Source organism: Vulpes lagopus, chromosome 23 (assembly GCF_018345385.1).
Source record: "Vulpes lagopus strain Blue_001 chromosome 23, ASM1834538v1, whole genome shotgun sequence".
Lineage (NCBI taxonomy): Eukaryota > Metazoa > Chordata > Mammalia > Carnivora > Canidae > Vulpes > Vulpes lagopus.
In genome coordinates this window covers 22,970,243-22,982,418 of record NC_054846.1, presented here as the reverse complement: position 1 = coordinate 22,982,418, position 12,176 = coordinate 22,970,243, and the positions used below count along the sequence as shown (strand labels likewise).

At 42.6% G+C, this 12,176-nt stretch overlaps 1 protein-coding gene across 7 annotated transcripts in view; it reads right to left on the bottom strand.

Annotated features, from left to right (window-relative positions):
* The window catches only part of IGF1 (insulin like growth factor 1), a 78,293-nt gene extending 69,091 nt beyond the window's left edge, over window positions 1–9,202 (bottom strand). Inside the window, exons 1-3 of one of the 7 annotated variants that reach the window (XM_041738259.1) lie at window positions 9,094–9,202; window positions 8,522–8,603; window positions 3,732–3,888 (exon numbers count right to left, since the gene is read on the bottom strand). In XM_041738259.1, coding sequence (XP_041594193.1) covers window positions 3,732–3,888; window positions 8,522–8,584 — 220 coding nt within the window. In that variant the 5' untranslated portion in view covers window positions 8,585–8,603; window positions 9,094–9,202. Of the gene's footprint in view, window positions 1–3,731; window positions 3,889–6,644; window positions 6,790–8,521; window positions 8,604–8,920; window positions 9,031–9,093 lie in introns of those variants that run through there. The other 6 variants (XM_041738256.1, XM_041738257.1, XM_041738260.1 and 3 more) reach the window with 6 other exon arrangements.
* Between the last annotated feature and the right edge of the window lie 2,974 nt (window positions 9,203–12,176).

Genomic DNA, 12,176 nt, shown 5'->3' with positions numbered 1-12,176 from the left:
TGGTTAATCATCATGACTGTCAAGAAATTATATCTATGGCGAGCTTAACATCTTCATTTTTACTTGAAGCTTGTTTCCTCTTGCTATGTTTCATGCAAAATGAGGTTATAATAAGCCCTCCTCTATGAGGGCTCCATCAATCTGACGAGATAATATCTAGCTCTTTCCCGATGTGCCACTTCATTACGCCACCATTTTTCTCACAGGACTGTGAGAGCACAAGACTGGCTGATACCTTCTCTTACTATGATGCATAGGGAAGAATTAGTAATTAGCTCTTCATTGGAACTTTCATTTCATAAAATGTCTGGGGAAGCTGCATTAATTATAGAGGAACTGTTCCACTTATGTTGGAAAAATTGTTCACAAAACAGATAATCTAGAAGGTTGCTTCCACTGTGTTGTAGTGGAGCTTGTGCTTGCAGAGAAATAGGAGCTCATCCACACACTGAGTCAGTCCATACAAAGTAAACATTAATTTTTTTTTCAAATTCAGAACTGTTCTGTTTCTAATAGGTTAAGAAAACTCCCGTTGTTAAACATTCTGACCCCTGAAAAAGATAAATATGGAGCCAATTTTCTTTCAGATGTTCAAATTTCAAATGCAGATCAGAAACTGTTTTCCACTATTATAAAAAAGAAAACAACAACAAAACTATACTTTCAAAATGGATTTGAAGCAGTTTAGAATAAAAGGCACACCCACAATAAAACGTTGAAAATAAGGGTAAAAACAATGAAAACGGTCAACTGACAGAGGGTAGAAGTGAGGAAGACCGCTTTCCTCTAAAAAGTATCTCAAAGACTATAAATGCTTAGAGCTGATTTCTCCACACACACTAAATCTCAGGGGACAAAAAGGAAACTCAATAAAATTGGTTGACAACAGTTAATGCCTGTTAGAATAATTGGCTCAGACACAAAACAGACCATCAGTGAGGCTTGGGGACAACCAAACTGCAGCTTCTAAGTCATTGTTAGTATATGCTGTATTCAGTTGAATAAAAGAAAAGCAGTTTTATCCAATAGTTGAGTAAACAGGAGATACGAATTACCCAAAGTACTTGACAAATCTAATTCTTTATGGTTCTGAAGACTAAGATCCCAAATAAGTAATTTCATTCCATTCAATTGGATTCAAGTGGATTCAATTCAATTTAAGCTTGTCAGTTCAGTGATCAAATATGAGACTGTACTATATCAGCCAGGCATTGAGCTAGATACTGGGATTCAATGGTAAATAAATCTAGTCTTTGGCATCAAGGAGCCCATCGAGAGGGTAGATCCTGGCTAGGTGATTTCAAATGGGACAAAATATTCAGGAAAAGCATAAAGGATTATATCTATTCTCCTATGATTATGACACTTGATAATACTTATGTGTGTTTTTTAACCTCCTAACTAGACTATGAGTTCCTGGACATATACTCACTCTGACATATAAGCATATGATCCACTGATGTTTTGGATTAAAGAATGTAAAGGGGCTAACTTCTCTTGGGCAAAAAGGATTGTCTGGTTAACTAGAAAGGTAACAAGAATACTTTAGTTCATGAGGCTCTATGTCAGATAAGTCATGGAATTGTATAAGGCAGAATTTATGAAACATGGCCTCAATGACAATACTGACAATAATCACAATTCATGAAACCACTTTCTATCCAAAGTCATACTCTAAACACCAAGAGCTGCTATATATAACCTTTCAGTTTCAAGTTATTATAATGGAATTTAAAAACATTTCCTAAAATTTGATCATTGTAGTAACAGTAAAAACACCTTTTTGGTGTCTTGAAATTGGTTTCCATCATACATGTCCAATACTGTCTGAGTGCACATGTATCAATATTATACTGTTACTTGGGACCAAATGATTATTTCCATTCCCATTTTTCATCATCTAATGCAAACATTGCAGGCATCAAATAATCCAGTTTCCTTGCACTGTGCGTGGAAATTTTGGAACATGTCAAGTTAAACAAGACAATTGATCCTGGCACATAACAGAAGAGAATTGTGGGCTTGCTATTACCTTGATCCTTGGCTCAGAGGAAATTGCACAAATAGATTACCAAGGCAAAAAAGTCCTCTTTGGAATAATAGGTGAGAATTATTCATTTTTCTAAATATGTGAATCAGTAGCAGCAAAGTAAAGAATAATGTCAACCCACCATTGGGTGATGTTGATGTAAAACATTTGCCTTTCACTGTATATTTCAAAGGTAAAAAAAAAAAAAAAAAAAAAGTCTGCTATTTGAAAAGTACCCACCCAATGAACTTATTCATCTGCTCTATAACAGAGAACTGGATAGAATTGCTTTAATGACAGAAAAATAAGTGAATTCACTCTTTTAAACCATTAGCTGGAAACAGAGAGGGGGCGTTTGCCCATGCAAGTAATAAAAAGCACTTCTCATTCTCTGTCACTAGTTGTTTAAAGACTATTTGTTGCCAACTCTATAGTGAGTACAGATCACCAGTCCTCCATCAGCCTCTCCCTTCCTATCTCCCAGGCTCATCCCAGACTGCTGTATTCAGGCCCCTCTCCCTAGTCTCCCTCTCTCTCTCTCTCTCTCTCATTCTCTCTCTCTCTCTCTCTCTCTCTCTCTCTCTCTCACACACACACACACACACACACACACACACACACGCACATGGGCACACACCACCTTCCCTGGGAAGAAGATGAGAGAGACTTGAAGTGTGTGAGTCATCAGAGGAGCTATTCAAAGCTGAGTGGGCAACTGAGGTAAGCTGTCTACACTCGAGTGGTAATGAACCTCTAAGAATGATTCATGCTCACTGAGGACCTGAACATCAGTTTCCTGGAACTTTCTAAAATTCCAAATAATTAATAGACTGAACAGCTGGCTTTAAATCTTTCACTGCCCTCTAATATACCATGAGATGGACTCCTCCAAGGTAGATTCTGCAGGTGCTCAGTTCTCCTAGGCAATGTGTTGAGTTATGTTTGTGTTTGTTATTTGCAAACATTGACTTGGCCGTCCATTTTTTATTGGCTGTCAAGTTTTTAATCACCTGAGACCTACTTTTGGGATAAGTAACCCCATACTTGTCAGAAACCCTTTTCCAGATGGAGTTATCACCAGAGAGCCCTGGAGTAATGCTAAATCACAGGAAGGCAATCACAAAAAGTCAAGGTCGATTTGCATAGAGGACACATTAATATGGCATTTCCGTTTGCATTTTAGAGAGCGCCTGTGTTTTTGCCAATGTGCCTTTGAGCAAAGTTCACCTTCTGTCCCTGGTGATGTCACAGTGTGTGGATACATACGGTCTGTGCTCCCTTACTCCTTTTTCTGAGTCCACCTCACTATTTTACTCCAACTTACCAGAGCACTTAAAACAGGCCTACGCATTTCTGCCTTGTGTTTAGATGTGCACCCTGGGGTCTCAGACACCAAAACCTGATCCCCCCCAGGTCATTTTGTCCCTTCCTCTCACTGAAGGGGAAGGAATAGTGAGGGCAGAGCACAGTGATTTCAGGAAAGCCCAGCAGGAAGTACTTAAGGACCAACTGCCAGGAAGAAAATTCCATCCTAAATCTGCAGGACCTGCCTCAGCTCCTCCTCCTGCCTCACCTTCCATAAGGTGAGGAGTCTCAGAGGCCAGACGGCCTCCAGCTGAGGGCTGTCACTCAGCCATTCACACTCTCTCTGTAGTTAGGAAGCCACCGAGTGGCAGTGGGGGGGGGGGGGTCTTGTACTTACTGAAGTAGAACCCCCTGTCTCCGCACACGAACTGAAGAGCATCCACCAGCTCAGCCCCGCAGAGCGTCTCAGGCCCGGCTGTGGCGGGGCTGGGGAAGGTGAGCAAGCACAGCGCCAGGTAGAAGAGGTGCGAGGAGGACACGGTGTGCATCTTCACCTGCCAACAAACCATAAGGGATGGTCACCTTCCCTCCTTGGTCCTCACGAGGCCGTGGGGCACCTCCCCTCAGCCTCCCATCCCTGCCAGGGTCAAAGCCACCCAGCACAGGGGTGCAGACCGTAGGCTGCGGGTGGTGTGGACCAAACGCGCCCTGGCACCTGACGACATTAGCACTGAGGACTCCCCTGAGCCCCTTCTTTGCACAGTCCCATTGCAATTCAGTGAGAGATCCTAAACATTTACTCTGTAAATGAAAGATGCCATTATTGCCGTGGAATCCTACCCCACTCAGAGATCCTGGTAAACCTTTTGAACTTATCACAGGTTAAACTGCGCTCAGTCCAGATTGGGGGCCGAATACGTTTTATTAATTTAAATTCTCTAAAGACTGGCCACCCACAGATGGCATTTGTGTTCGATATGACCAGAATATTAAGTTAACCAGAACATAGTTCCCTGGCTGCTGATTGAATTTAATTTACTGTGGATAAGAAAGGATTTGTGAAAATACTATATGTCGTTACAGGGTTTTTTTGTTTTGTTTTGTTTTGATTTGATTTTTGCTTTTCACCTGATGAGAGAGAGAAAGAGAGAAACAAAGACACAGAGAAAGACAGAGAGACAGAGAAACGTCTTACCTGTGGAATATCAGCAGTCAACACAACCACAAGTAGAGGTGAGAAAAAAATAGAAACAGGAAAAGTAGGATTTAGGCATGAAATTGGCTCGAGCTAAGTAGGCACTACACCTTTTCTACACGAAAGCCCTCTGAATCAAATGCAATATCAAATCCACATTATGTGGAGAGATTGCCCTCCGTGAACAGAGCATTGGACTCAAAACTTGCAAAAGAATTTTTTTTTTTTGTCACAGGAATTCTGATTTCATGTCTTGGAGGGACTTACGTGTCACTGTACCTATTTTATAGCAGAATACTCTGAGAGCCCCTGGTTGGCTTACTTAGCTGATGACTGATAGCCACAGGGCTGCCTGGCTGAAAGCTAGATTTCTGTGGCTCAGGGCCCCATCCTCTCTCAAAGTAGTAGAAACAATGCCAAGGTGATCACTGACTCTCCCACATTGCTACTTATGGCACAAAGACGGGATTTCTTCTAGGAAGCCTCCCAAGGCGAGTGGCTGCAGTGGCCTTGGAAGAGTCACCGGCAAGATGCAAGTGAGGGGCTCTATCCAAAGGGCCTTGGAGTTACACTGGAAGCAGGCACTGTAAGGAGAGGCTTCTCCAGTTCTTGGGGTCATGGCCAGCCCGTCCAGCCCCCATCCCTTTTGGAGAAACAGACTCAGTCATTTGCCTTCCTTGCCCTCCATGAACTCTCAACTTAATGGCTCTTTACCTCTGTGGCAGATTTTGCTCCATCGTTTTAATTAAGATTTCTATGTGGCCAGATCTTCAGCTCACACATTGGAGGAAAAAAAAACAACAACCTTAAAACTCCTGATTCTTGTTAACACAACGTAAATGTTTAGTTAATGCTTGTAAAACATTTTAAGATGAAAAGTGCCTTCTATTTGCAAATCATCATAAATAATGGACATAAAGTAGAAGAGGAGGTGAAAGCTCAACTGGACACCTCTTCCACGTTCTCGGGAGGAGCTCTGCCTGGAGACCCTGCACTCCCACATAGCCAAAGCCACCAGGATTGCTGGAGACAGGGTCTCATCCAACCTGTATTTTTCTTAGTTATCAAATAATTGGCGGAGTTTTTTTTCCCCTTCAATATTCTCAGTGGAAATCTCAATGGTTTCAACCTGTCTGGACCTCAATGCCTTTTTCGGAAGAGCAAACTCCGAACTGATCTTATAGAACATATCCCACACTCTGGCAATCGGCCTGTTCTAGAGTGCAGGCTACCCTACCAACTTTATTTCTCTGTCCCTCCCTTCTTTTTGAGTCCACAGCGATGCTGAAGACCAAGCACCTGCACCTGGAGATGGCTTGAAGTTCTATAGTTCTCGTGAAATCCAGTGGAAAAGTGGATTAGTGAATGGAGAACTTCGTGAGATGTCAAAACTATATATTTTTTAAATAGCTATTTCTGGCATAACACCTGTAAGTTCAACTATACATATAGATCCCTAGCATTTCAGAATATAAGATTTATTTTTTATGGCTTTTTTTTTTCTTTTTCCTTTCCTTTCCTTTCCTTTCCTTTCCTTTCCTTTCCTTTCCTTTCCTTTCCTTTCCTTTCCTTTCCTTTCCTTTCCTTTCCTTTTTTTTTTTTCTGAGTTCTGTTTTTAGATAAATATCAGCACTTACAGTGCTAGGATGAGAGAGAACCTCCACTGCATTTCCCTTTAGTTCAGGGAGCAGTCCGGTACACCCACAAAGAACCAGAGAATTCTGTCGCATTATGTTCCCCAAAAGAAAACAATAACAAACCTGCTTAGGGGTTAAAAGTTTGAAACAAGTGGCCCCATATGTCCATCTTCTTGGTCTTTTATTTTGCCAAACACAAAAGAAACAAAGAGAAAGAAAGGAAAGATAGAAAGGAAGGAAGAACCAGAAAGAGAAGAGAGAGAGAGAGAGAGAGAGAGAGAGAGAGAGAGAGAGAGAGAAAAGAAAAAAGAATTCAGAACAATCCCTCTCAGAAATCATTCACAAATTCACAATTTAAAAGACCTTTCTTTTTTTTTTTTATCTTAAATAAATGGAATATCAATTGATTCCAGATGTCTGGGCTACAATGAAAATGCCCAGCAAAATTTGAGGGCAATAGTCATAAGAAAATACTCACTGTAGGTGTAACCATTTTTTGTTTGTTCCAGATCTTTTACAGCAGGTCAGGGTGGGTATTATGAGGCTGATGTGAATAGAAAACTGAGGACTTAAAAACATGTGCTGCCTTGTGGGTGGGGTTTGTGAAAGCATCTAGTTACATTTGGACACCCAGGCAGGTATGCCATTAGCCTGAGTAAATTGCCTTTTGTCCATTCAAACAATGAACAAATTGCACAGCTGGGATTTGAGTCCATCTCCCCCCCAACCCCCGATCCCCCCAATCACAGCACCGGTTTCCATTGTGTGCCTACGGTAGCCGGTAGCCGCCTGGGACAGTGATCCTAATGAGGCTCCCTCCAGTCCTCTGTCTTTACACCCTTCCCCAGACTCGAACACTCCCAAACATCTCGAGACTCAGTACAATCAGCTTGCACGTTCTGCCTCTAGGCAGGACACCTTTACTTACTGAATTACATCTGGAGGAACCTGCGGCTCCCTCCAGCCACTTCTATCTCCAGGTACTGGGGGGGAGAAGTAACGGCATTGCTAGCTCTACTTTTGAAAAGTTCAACACACACAGCACGAAAAGTTCATTCGGAGACATTTTTCCAAACTTGTAGTTAATGCAGAGATGACACTCAACAACCCCTTTTATGGTCGTCTAAGTAGGGAGACAAAAACCTTAGCTGCCAGACCACATAGTATATTACAGACACGTTATAGGTCGTATGTGTTTATATATGGACTTTGCTGCTTGTAAAAGCAAGGCAGCCAGCATGTGTCTCGGCACCCGGAGGGCAGCAGAATCAGGTGCCTGACAAACATGTATTCTTAACTCCTAAGCCACTTATTTGACTAAGAAAGTCCTAGTGGTGGAGTATTTGAAAGCAGCGACTGAATCCTGTACTGAGTGGCAGGGAGGTTTTATGAATCGAGCTCTTAGGCAATTGCATCGAGGAGCCAGTGACAGCGGCTTAAAAATGCTTGCAAATTGGAAAAACACAAGTCTTGAAGGATATAATTTTGCTGAGAATGGAAACTTGAACTAGGGCCAGTGATTGGAAACGAGAAGTTGGCATGAACGGCAGCAGCCAAATTTACCTAAAGAGACTTCACAGCACCGAGTATAAAATCAGAGTTTTACAACATGAAACCCCAAGTCCAAACTTCGCCCACGAAAGCCCTCTTCAGAGGAAAAAAATTGGACATGCAGTTGCTAGAAAGTTTCCGCTTTCCGTATATACAGCATGCATTTGTTAAATTATCCGAATATCTTGCAGGGACAGCAAGAGTTGTCAAGTTCTTTTTCAGAAGAACAAATTAAACTTCGCTCTAACTTTGACTCCCTGAGCATAAGTGCAGAGAGTTCTGGGACCTTAGCTCCAGAGATCATATTTAAAAGCTTTAATATCATCTCAAAGGTAACTCTTCATATGTGGCTTGCCTTATAATAAAAAGTCCTGACAAGTTACACACACACACACATGCACGCACAGACACAGACACACACACACAAACATGGTCTTAAAAATAAAACATCTGCACCTGCAAAAAAAAAAATTTGAAAGTTCATATCCACGCTCCATAGCCCTTAACCATCGATAGGATTAAAGGAATCTTCTATAATGATACCACTGAAGCCCTGCAGAAGTGGAGGATTTAGCATAAGTACCTTGCAATAGTTTCTACTCATACAGATATCTGTGCAAAGGCACCCCTCTCCCGGAGCTAATTTTTCAGATCCCACAGAATTGCATATTCAGCAATTTATAAATAACTCCCAGTTCCGAAACAATGAAAATTCTAAAGTGAATAACATTTCTAGGCAGAAGCAAACAGTACACAATTTAAATAAAATTCCCCCAATGACTTCAAAGAGTAAGAAATATTTACCTTCAAGAAATCACAAAAGCAGCACTTAAATAATTGGGTTGGAAGACTGCTGATTTTTCCCATTGCTTCTGAAGTGCAAAGTCTGGAAATGAATTGGTTAGCAGGAATAATGAGGCAAAAAGAAATCCAGAGAGATGGGAGATGTTGAGAGCAATGTCACATTTCAATTTTGAGGACTTTATTCCATTGCGCAGGCTCTATCTGCTCTGAATTTAGCAGTGACAGTGAGATTTAGCAAACAGAAGAGGGATTTAGAGAAAATCCTCACATTTATCTACAAAACACAGACACTGTAGACAGGAAACAGCTGGGGGAACATTTGCCTTCTCTCTCTCTCCCTCTTCTGGCAAAGTTATCGAGTAAGGACTTTTTTGGGCATGGTGACAAATAACATCATACCTTTGCATTTTAAAACTAGAGCACAGAAGCATTTTTTTCCCTTAAAAGAATGTGTGTTAGTGACAGGGTTCGCAGACATTAATATACGGATGCTGCCATAGAAAATAAGGATCCGTCCTCTGATTAACTTTCTCCTGGGCACGGAGAAACACACATCTGCTAATACACCTTACCAGTATTAAAGGAACACACAGTGGAGGATGGGTGAGCGTTTTCATATTCTAGAGCAAATGCAAAATTAAAAAAAAGAGAAATGAAGAAAAAACCCATCTCAAGCAAACCCTACAGGTTTAACTCTGAAATGACCGGCGTGAAGTAGGTTGAAAGACAGCACCGGGGTGACCCCTTGTCCTACTTGCCAAGCAAGGAGAATGATCTCATTTCCTAGAACCTAGGAAAGGGGCAGGCAGCGTTGCAATTGGCTCCCTTTAGGACTGTCTCATGGTTTTTTGCCCGCGACAGGGCAAAGACTTTGCTGAACTGTAAAGCCAACTGAAAAAATAATTTTTTTTTCTTTCCTTTCTCTCCTAGGCTTCCTATCACCCGCCCCCACTCCCCGCCCCGGGGGAAGGGCACCTGAGGGGCAAACTATTTTTCCATTGTTCATGTTTTTCTGCATAGCTTGAACATGTGTGTGTGTGTGTGTGTGTGTCTGTGTGTGTGTGTGTATGTGTGTTTTCTTTCTCCAATTTTTGTGTATTCTAAATAACACCAGCTGGCTAGCAATAGCCTCTCAAGGGTTATGATGTCATTCAAATCCCTCAACTGGATGAGTGGCCGGCAACATGGTCCAAGCCAGCTGTTTTGCTATTTATAATGTATACTTGCCTTTGCCATTGAGAATCAAGTTCTGATCCTTTGTCAATACGGTTTGTACCAATTGCTCTTCAGTTTTGTGAGATAGTAGATAAGAAAGTGGATTATGAAATGAGGTTGCAAAAGCCCAGATCAGACATAACACTTTCCCTAGATGTCTATCCAAGCTTGGTTTCCCAGGGCGGGTGGAAATAACCTGGACTTTGCATTTCTCTCTCATGATTCTCAGGGGACTCGAGACTGATGCAACAATTAAAAACAGAGGCCTGCTGGATACCTTAGTCTGGACCTTCATGTTGTCCTGTGGCCAGAAAACTGAGTGCAGAGTTAAGTGCCTTCAAAGGAAAACCTGGTTGGTTTTGAAAGGGAGCTGCATTTGCTTGCGTCTTCTGTGTAGTAGTTAATAATTTGTGCAATGTTTACCTTCCAAAAAGAAGGATTAGAAATCTGGAGTTCTGCTGTTTTGATGGTGCATTTCATTCAGTCGCATTGAGTGAATGTCTACTACGTGCCCAACAACATGCAGTCAAGGCCCTGCAAGGGCTTTCAGCCGAGTGGCAGAGCCAGAGAGGACAATGTCCCTGTCATGTGGTGGGTATGGACTCTTAAAAACACAAACAGTGCACAATGAAAGGGAATAAGAGACTCTCCAGAAAGACAGGGAAGTGAAACTCTTTTGAAAATCCAAAATGAGGGATGTGTCACAAGAACATGTAGGGCATGAGGCTGGGAAGTTTCGGGAGATGTGATTTGACCTGTAGAGTACACAAGTACGCATTGTCAAGAGGTGGCCTGGGAGGCAGCTCCAGGTAGGTGGGCAATTCTTGCCCCTAAAGAGCAATTCAAACCTTCCTTTAATGAGCTCCCCTTCCTGCAGTTACTATATGACTTGATACACCAAGCATCTTCTCTGCCACCTCTGTGGATTACGCCCTTTGTGAAAATCAAAGTCCATGCTTTCATGGACTTTGAGGATGTCGATTGCGTTAACCCAAAGACCTATTCCTATTTCCCACGTAGAGAGAACTGCATTTTCCGAGCATGCGGTCCGGGGTTGGCTAGAGTCTTGGCACGAAGGGCCCTGCTCCACCGCTGGGCACCGTCACAGGTGAAGGCCAGGATGTTCTCCTGCCATCTTAACGGATTTTAATCTTGCCAAGATATCCTCGAAGCTTACTGCATTTCTGTAAGGCCGTGGCCTGATCTGATGTCTGCCCCTGGGATGCAGTGTGCACGGATTGCCTGTTCCCCAACCATCCTGTGTGAAAGGCTCTTTGGGATACAGAGCACACACTGTACCATCAGACACTGCACTCCTGCCATATCGACATGCCGACTCCCAGCCTCTTGGCTTTATAACCCCAATTACCCTTAAAGGATAATTGGGCTTTAATTTATGTCCCAGTTTTTATGTCACAATCAAAGAAAACTGAAATTTCAGGGAGTCGTAATTATCATCAGCTGTGCTGTGGCAACATTCCGATGTGAGCTCTCAGTTTCCAATAGGGAAAGCAATTTCCTGAAGCGATTATTGTCGACTCCAATAGGGAAAACGGTCTGTATTTCTGGGTAGGGCAAGCCAGCGACAGAGCAGGGCAATAATTCCTAGAGAAATGGCCATTTTCTTGGCTAATTCCAGGAGTCAGTCTGAAAGGGAAAGGGGCAATAAATGTGCCACATGATTACCTTTTGATAACTGAGGGCTGTACCTGTTTAGGAGAAAAAGAAAGGAGATGTATCTGTTACTAGACAGACCAGGGTGGTAATAAATCTAAGCCCAGGAAAAGTCCGGGTCAGTAGTCTCAGGGGATGAGGAACGTGCAGGGTCAGTCTAAAATTACTAAATGAGGGCAGCCCCGGTGGCCCAGCGGTTTAGCACTGCCTTTAGCCCGGGGCGTGATCCTGGAGTTCCAGGATCGAGTCCACGTCGGGCTCCCTGCATGGAGCCTGCTTCTCCCTCTGCCTCTCTCTCTCTCTCTCTCTCTGTGCCTCTCATGAAAAATAAAATAAAATCTTAAAAAAAAAATAAAATTACTAAATGATTATGTCGTCTCCTGCCTGGAACAATCTAATGGTTGGGTATGGGAATCATGTGCCACCAAAATAGCTCACTGCAAGGATGCGCTCATCATGAGAACATCCACTCCTGGAAACTCAGAGATTCACAGTTTCACCTTTTGCGTGTGTAATGCCTGTGTGATATAAATAACTCTCCCCTAAAGCGGTCTTCTTGAGTAGCGTATTTGCATAAAGCTGCCGCCTCAGAAGACTTCTGACACCTTTCTTGAAAAAATAATTAAAAAAAAAAGAAGGTTGTTCATCTCCTTAGAGAACAGGCTGATTGAGACTCACAGAACTGGGTGGGCAAGGCCCAGTCTTGTCTTTGTGCTCCAGCCGCATTCCCAGCGCTTGGCCTGCCACCACAGGGGAGCTCACCCAG